The 8,382-nt window shown below is 38.1% G+C and overlaps 1 protein-coding gene across 4 annotated transcripts in view; it reads right to left on the bottom strand.

Moving 5' to 3' along the window:
• Positions 1-2,933: 2,933 nt before the first annotated feature.
• The window catches only part of ranbp10 (RAN binding protein 10), a 45,908-nt gene continuing 40,459 nt past the window's right edge, over positions 2,934-8,382 (bottom strand). For 3 of the 4 annotated variants that reach the window (XM_046864135.1, XM_046864137.1, XM_046864138.1), the window contains exons 12-15: positions 6,999-7,144; positions 5,259-5,370; positions 4,693-4,834; positions 2,934-3,928 (exon numbers count right to left, since the gene is read on the bottom strand). In XM_046864135.1, the coding sequence (XP_046720091.1) occupies positions 4,704-4,834; positions 5,259-5,370; positions 6,999-7,144 (389 nt within the window). In that variant the 3' untranslated portion in view covers positions 2,934-3,928; positions 4,693-4,703. The other variant, XM_046864136.1, reaches the window with a different exon arrangement.

Genomic DNA, 8,382 nt, shown 5'->3' with positions numbered 1-8,382 from the left:
CTTGTCTCAGTTTTGCCAGAAAACATCTTGATGATCCCCAAGACTTTTCGGAATATACTCTGTGGACTGACGAGACAAAAGTTGAACTTTTTGGAAGGTGTGTCCCCCATTACGTCTGGCATAAAAATAACACCGCGTTTCAGAAAAAGAACATCATACCAACAGTAATATATGGTGGTGGTAGTGTGATGGTCTTGGGCTGTTCTGCTGCTTCAGGACCTGGAAGACTTGCTGTGATAAATGGAACCTTGAATTCTGCTGTTTACCCAAAAAATCCTGAAGGAAAATCTACAGCCATCTGTTCGTGATCCTATTGAGATGCTGTGGCATGACCTTAAAAAGGCGGTTCATGCTCAAAAACCCTTCAATGTGGCTGAATTACAACAATTCTGCATAGATGAGTGGAGCAAAATTCCTCCACAGCGCTGTAACAGATTCACTGCAAGTTATCACAAACGCTTGATTGCAGTTGTTGCTGCTAAGGGCGGCCCAACCAGTTATTAGATTTAGGGGCAAACACTTTCACACAGGGCCATGTAGCTTTGGATTTTGTTTTCCCTCGATAATAAAAACCTTCATTTAAAAACTGCATGTTGTGTTCACTTGTTCTTTTACTAATATTTAAATTAGTTTGATGATCTGAAACATTAAAGGGACAAGCATGCAAAAAATAAGAAATCAGGAACACTTTTTCACACTACTATATGTACATGTGATTTTATTTATTGTTTAATTTATTTTTTAAATACATTTTTAAAGATTTCAAAAACTTCTTTCACATTGTTATAATGGTGTATTGTTTGTTGAATTTTTAGGAAAATAATGACTTAATCCATTTTGGGAAAAGACTAACATAAAATGTGGAAAAAGGGAAGAGCTGTGAATACTTTCCGGATGCACTGGTATGCATTTTTTTAAAAAAAAGCATATTTGTAGACCATATAGTCAAAACTGATGAGTTGTTCTCCCAATCCTTCTCCTTTCAGGATTCGGTCTTTTTCCTTTACATATAGTTTTATATGGTTTTTTTATATTTTTCCTTTATGTTTTTTTTGACACTTTACATATAGACACATTTACTTCTAAGAGTAAAAACTTAATTTGGTGTCAGACTGAGCAAATAGCTAGGAATATTTGTTGCATGCAAAGAAAGAAGGCAGGCAAAATAACACAAGAGACAACCATCATATGCTCATGGATGTGTATTTTAATAAAAATAATTCTGTCAAAATTAAATGAGTACAATATTTTTTTTTAACATGTTGCCAGTACATATGTTTTTTTTTTTTTTCTTTTCAGCTATTGTTTTCCTTTTTTATTTTAGTTTTTAAATGTATTTAAAGGTTCATGCTAAGTAGAGGCTAATTCATTTCACAATGGCTAAAACCAAAACTCAAATAAAATTGAAATAATAACAGAAGTAAATTGTGCACAGCTTGTTGTATTTAAGCTTAGGTCTATGTCCTGCTCCTTCGTCATCTGAGGCAAAGCTGCCACAACATGAAAAGGCAAAAAGGGACATTTTTTTTCCTAGAAGTATATCAGCGCAGTTCTTTCCTTCATTTGTATATAGTAGGTCCCTGATCAAGGTTCAAGGTTCAAGCACTATGTTTGACCATTTTAAAATGGGTGGATAACCAATGATGAGCTCCTGAAGATATTTTTGTCAAAAACCCCTCCCAAAAAACTAAACACAGACTTTACTATGTACAGATCAGTAAAAGTATGAGCTCTTAGATCTAGCTCTGTTACACTTGATGTCTCCATGCAACACCAGTCAGCATTTTCATCAATTCAAGTTCCAGAATAAGAAAACAGAACTTAAATGCTCGATCACTACACTGTTTGAAAGTGCGCAAAAGTATGACCTAAAGTAGTAGCCATGAACACAAGAACGTGGGGAGAATGATTCACCACAAGTTTGGCTTTTAGCTCACATTGATCTTGAAGCAGGTGTGCTTTCAGACCTTGCAGATTATATATGTACGCTCTGAACCAAGGTTTCTCAATCTTGGTCTTTGAACACAGCATGCACATGTGGATATTTTCCCTGCTTAAACTCAACCTGATTAAAAATCCTCAACCAGGATGAATTGCTGATTCGGTAAAATGTGCAGGCCTAGGGTACTGAGTGACCATCATTAAGAAACAGAGATCTTGAAAATTTCAGACGCCTCTGACCTGCTTGGTGAAAAGATCAACTATACGCTGCTATTGCACAGGCTTTGTAGTCTCCATTACTGCTTCCTGTGTTGTGAACAGGGAATCTGAATGAGGTATAACCAAGAATACATTACAAAATGTCTATAAAATAAAATGTAAAATAAAGAATGTAACAATTGTACAGTGGCTTGCAGTGAAAAGTAACTAATGCTGAAGAAATGGCTGGTTCTGGACTAAGTATGTCTATGGTCAGGGGCCAAGAGAGCATTAAAATAAGTAAGTACCAATAAAAATGATGTATTTGTGCACCATTTTGTATAGATTGACCCAAATGTGAAAAAGGAGGCCGCTTTGGTCATGTCCTGCAGTGACTGTGTCAGTACTGTGTGTAGTGATAATGTCACAGCTCATGATGGGATGAGAGCAAGAGAATGGACTGAAAAGAATTATGACAGAAAGAACAAAGCTTGTGACTGAACAAAAGAAGCAGGGAAAATAAAAGAACCACCATGTGCCCAAACCTCTAATTGATTTGACGTCTCCTCCCCTCTACAATAGCTGAAGTACAGTGTCTCCAACAGTCGTCTTAATCAGTCTATAGCTACAACTACACTATCAGTAGAGATGGTGTCAGTAATCTGAGGAAAGCCCTCATCATAAACAATATCCTCGCAAGATATAAAATATAGGAATTAGTGGAACAAGTTAGTCAGTTTTACGAGCTTCAATGTTGCAGTCAAAGTTTATGAAATTACTAATCTTGTGTCTCGTTAACAAAAAACTTCATATTTTTATTCATTGCAGCCACCCACATAGCCACACCCCCAGGTTAAATTTCAATAAAGCTGACCAAAAGCAATAAAAGTGGGAGGTTTACATCATTTCTGAAGTGTATTCTATAAAGATCAGCATTAAAATAAAAGCGTTTTTATGTTTTAAAGTGAGAGAGACCCGAGCTTTGGAAATAAAATACTTAGCAAGTCTGGGTTTGCCATGCAATGCATCTGAACGAGTCGCATCTAATAAAAAGCTAGTGCTGGTGCCTGAGGTGAAGTATAAGCTTGGAGGAAAAACACATGGGAACTGTGCACCGTCGGCAAAAAAACAACAAAAAACACAACAAAAAAATAAAGACCTGTGATGAAGTAGCCAGAATGAATGAATGTGTGCGTGTGTGTGTGTGTGTATATATATATATATATATACATATATATATACACATACACACACACACACATATACACATACATACTGTATGTAAGAAAAGCCTTACTGAGTAGTCACAGTATTGCTGGCTGTAGCAATACCTCATTCTACATGCTAAATGACACGTGTCGGAAATACCTGAGATCTGAAAAAGGGAGGTGTTTTGCTGCTTCTTATAATTTGAAGACTTTACTGCTATGTATTACTCTCGATATGGTGTGTAAGTGTCTGGAATACTATGCACTGAATCCACCCATTAAAAACAACAAAGGGAATTCTGGTTCAATGTCGAGGCGAGCACAACAAACTGACAAAAAATAATAATAATAGAAACTAAAATAAAAAGGACTAGATAAACAGAATAATAATTAATTGCCTTTAAATAGTGTCACACAGTTTGTATTTAATAATACTAAATTAAAAAGAAGCCTCTCCTCCATGTTTCTAGTCATTTCTCATCCGAACTGCCTGCGGCAAGTGAATGCACGGTTTTCAAACAAAGCGTGTTCTTCATGGCAACCGGCTGGAAAGTCCTCTTCTTAACTGTACTGAACTTTGCCTGAGGGAAGAAAAAGAAAAAAAAAAAAAAAAAAAAAACACCACCACCGATTATTACATGACACACACAAAACAACACTCGAACATCTGATGGTACTCTATTGAACAATGTCAGGAGGTTACACAGCAGTATAAATGTCAAATGCAACAAGGCACTAAAATGTGTGTGGAACACATGACAGAGCAGCATTGACAAAACAGACGCTGGAAAAAACGCCTTCTCAACTTTTTTTTTGCAGTATAAATCCATTTCAAGTTTAGATTGTTAGTAAATTGTATTTAGTAATCTTAAACTAGACTATCTATTTTTATGGACAGTAAACCTTGCTCATTGCATGCACAACTTTGAATTACGTGAATTACTCAGTGCTACCATGATGATAGGAAGAATGAGCCCAGTGAACACATTCAGTTATAAATCCAGCTCTAAAACTTTATCCAAGTGCAAGCACGACAAACAAAATGTTGCCTTGCATGTCATACTACAACTGATAAGAACCATCTGAATGCTGGAACAGTTACCTGGCAGGACTGGTGCTATTATTAAGGGTAACCTACAGTAGATGTAACAAGAGTAGGCGTGTTATTAAAACAAAAGTAGGTGCAAGCAGGTGTTATGTAGGAAATGGCATATTCAAATGATTTTTGTTCTACAGTACATGTAGTTTAAAAAGCATGCAGTGGTTTTCATGAGCCTGGTGTAAGTGTGTGTGTGTGTGTGAGTGTGTGTGCTCGCTCGTGTCAAAAAAAGCTAGGATCTGTCACCTGGACTTGGGCTAGTGCAAGAAGTTGTCGACTCTGGCAAATGAGCAGGAGCCGGAGCGCACACGTGCCATGAGCTGCACACACTCAGTGGCCTGCCCCAGCGCCAACATCAATGGGGGCTGCTTGGGTAAATTCTGAGACTCTGTTAAAAAAAAAGCAGAGAGACGATGTGTAAGAGAGAGAGAGATAGAGAGAGAGAGCAAGAGAGAGGTGGAAAGAAAAAGAGAGACTTAGAGAGAGAGGGAGGGGGAGAGAGAGAGCGAGAGAGACAGAAAGAGAGGTAGAGAGAGAAAGAGAAGGATTTTCAACCTGAAACTTAACACTTAAAACGTGAACTAACTAACTAAAGAAATAAAAATGCTAAAAAAGCTCTCTGCTTAGCAAAGACAAAGTTTTATTATCTTTCTGGTACTGACTGGGGAACTCTTGAAACTCTCACTTTAGTTTGTGGATCGACATTTGAAAAGTTCTCTCAATGCCTCTGTCTGGGGAAACAATTTAAACCGCAAAAGCATACTGGATAGAATGCATGCATATGTGAGTGTGAGTGTGTGTGTGGTGTGTACCCAAGATGGCGCTATTGAGAGCGGAGCAGATGGCTTCTCTCTGCGTGGGGTCCAGCTGCTGGCCCACTGGGCAGTTCCATGGGTCAGAGTATGCCAGTAGACTAAATGCATCCTATGCACATGCACAGTGGCTATCAATGACAATATCGAAAACAAAAGAATATCCAATATAGATACAATACATTCTGCAATGGAAAATACAGTGCATCCGGAAAGTATTCACAGAGCTTTACTTTCTCAACATTTTTTTATGTTACAGTCTTATTGCAAAATAGATAAAATTAATTATTTTCCTCAAAAGTCTACAAATAATTCCGTATAATGACAATGTGAAAGAAGTTCACGTTCACAAAATTGAGCTCAGGTGCATCATTTCTACTGATCATCCTTGAGATGTTTCTACAACTTGATTGGAGTCCACCTGTGGTAAATTCAGTTAATTGGACATGATTTGGAAAAGCAAACACCTTTCTGTATAAAATCCCACAGTTATCAGTGCATGTCCAAGCACAAACCAAGCCATGAAGTCCAAGGAATCGCCTGTAGACCTCCAAGACCTGATTGTATCGAGGCACAGATCTGGGGAAAGGTACAGAAATATTTCTGCAGCATTGAAGGTCCCAATGAGCGCAGTGGCCTTCATCATCTGTAAATGAAAAAAGGTTTGGAACCACCAGAACTCTTCCTTAGCAAACTGAGTGATCGTGGAAAAAGGGCCTAAGTCAGGGAAGTGACCAAGAACCTGATGGTCACTCTGAAAGAGCTCCAGTGTTTCTCTGTGGAGAGAGGAGAACATCCATCTCTGCAGCACTCCACCAATCAGGCCTGTATGGTAAAGTGGCCAGACAGAAGGCACTCCTCAGTAAAAGGCACACGACAGCCCGCCTGGAGTTTGCTAAAAGGCACCTGAAGGACTCTCAGACCATGATGCCAAGTGTCATGTCTGGAGGAAACCAGGTGTTGCTTATCACCTGGCCAATGCCATCCCTACAGTGAAGCATGGTGGTGGCAGTATTATGCTGTGGGGATGATTTTCAGCAGCAGGAACTGGGATACTAGTCAGGGCAGAGGAAAAGATAAGGACAGACATCCCTGATGAAAACCTGCTCTAGAGTACGGGACGACTGAATGTCCTTGAGTGGCCCAGCCAGAGCCCAGATTTGAATTAAACATCTCTGGAGAGATCTGAAAATGGCTGTGTACCAATGCTCCCAATTCAACATGATGGAGCTTGAGAGGTTCTGCAAAAAAGAAATGGGAGAAACTGCCCAAAAATCGGTGTGCCAAGCTTATAGCATCACACTCAAAAAGACTCGAGGCTGTAATTGGTGTGAATGGTGCTTCAACAAAGTATTGAGCAAAGGCTGTGAAAACTCATGTACATGTGATTTATTTTATTTTATTTTATTAAAACATTTGCAAAGATTTCAAACAGATTTCTTTCACAGTGTCATTAATGGGGTATTGTTTGTAGAATTTTGAGGAAAATAATTATTTAAATCCATTTTGGAATAAGGCTAACATCAAAATGTGAAAAAAAGCGAAAAGCTGTGATTACTTTCCGGATGCACTGTATTATAATAATTATACTTAAAGACACAGTGTGCTTCATGACACACTATACAGTGTTAGTAAACACCTGACCATCGCACCCAAATATGGGTCAAACTATTGGAAAGAACAGAATTATCCACAACGTCTCTTCAGGTTGTAGATTTCCGGATGCACAATGTTCTGTACCTGTAGCATCTTCTTATGCATGGTGTTCTTGCCATACTGGCGTGAGAGCTGCTCACTGAGTGACTGCAGCTCACGGCCAAACTGGATCATGCGCTCCGTGGCAGCCTGGTTACCTCCACACAGCTGCCTCGAGCCACAGCTGTCTTCTAAAAGGAAAAAAGAGAAGAGAGTTTATTTGGGCATGAACCATTTGCCAAATAAATCACACATTTACCAAAAGAAATAAATAAATATATATATATATATATATATATATATATATATATATATATATATATATATATATATATATATATATATAGGACGTCTTTAACTGTACATTTTCCCTTTACTTGAACTAGAAGACCCAAACCTTTCAATCATGACAATGCCCTTATTTACAAAGCAAGCTCCATGAAGATATGGTTCACATAGGCTGGAGTGAAAGATTTTGAGTGGCCTGCTATAGAGCTCTGACATCAACCCAAAGGAAGACCTTTGGTACTGCACTCTGACTGCACCCCAGACCTGATCACAATACATCAGTACCTGACTTACACTCTTGTGGCTGCACAAATCTTCACAAGTACATTTAAATGTAGTGCAAACTCTTCCCAGAGGAGTGGAGATTATTAGAAGAGCACATGGGGACTAAATGTGGACTGGAATGTTCAAGAAACACATAGAAATCCTATAATCGGTTGTACTTATAGATTATATGCTATGCAGGCAGTGAAGATGAGTGTATCAAAAAAAAGGTCTTGTACTCAATGAGCAAATGGGAAAACATTTTTTTCCCTTGAACAGTTGTAACTTAGCTTCTGTCGCACACACACGCACATTCAGTATTGTAGTTAACATTACAGCTACTGAATATTTAGTAGAGTCTTTTTGTATGGCAACAAAGTCTAACGTGCCTTTTGTCCATTCGAAAAGTCAGACAAAAGAAAGTTTATTATATATATTTTAGTATAAAGTATATACTGCAAAAATATTTCCATGCTTAATGCATGCAGCGGCTTATGTTTTTCCACAGACTAAAAGTGTAATGGCATGTATGATTCAAAGACACTAAAAGGCTTTCCAGCCTCCATTATAAACTACTGCATCAGTCTTCTCCTGCATACAGAAGAGCTTGGTTTAACAAAAACCAAAAGAAAAGTGAAGGAGGGACAGAAGAAAGAGAGAGAGAGAGAGAGAGAGAGAGAGAGAGAGAGAGAAAGAGAGAGAAGGAAGAGGTGGTCCTCAAAAAGATATATTTATTCAAGGTCCCATCTACTGTGTTAAAACCGCCTATGTATGCATATATATTATATATACATAGGCGATCAAAATTAGAGAACAATTTATAAACAATTGAACAATTCTGAAATAATGTCATCTTCACTGCTCAACAGTTGAAGGA

The sequence above is a fragment of the Silurus meridionalis genome, chromosome 13 (assembly GCF_014805685.1).
Source record: "Silurus meridionalis isolate SWU-2019-XX chromosome 13, ASM1480568v1, whole genome shotgun sequence".
Lineage (NCBI taxonomy): Eukaryota > Metazoa > Chordata > Actinopteri > Siluriformes > Siluridae > Silurus > Silurus meridionalis.
This window is presented reverse-complemented; position numbering and strand designations above follow the sequence as displayed.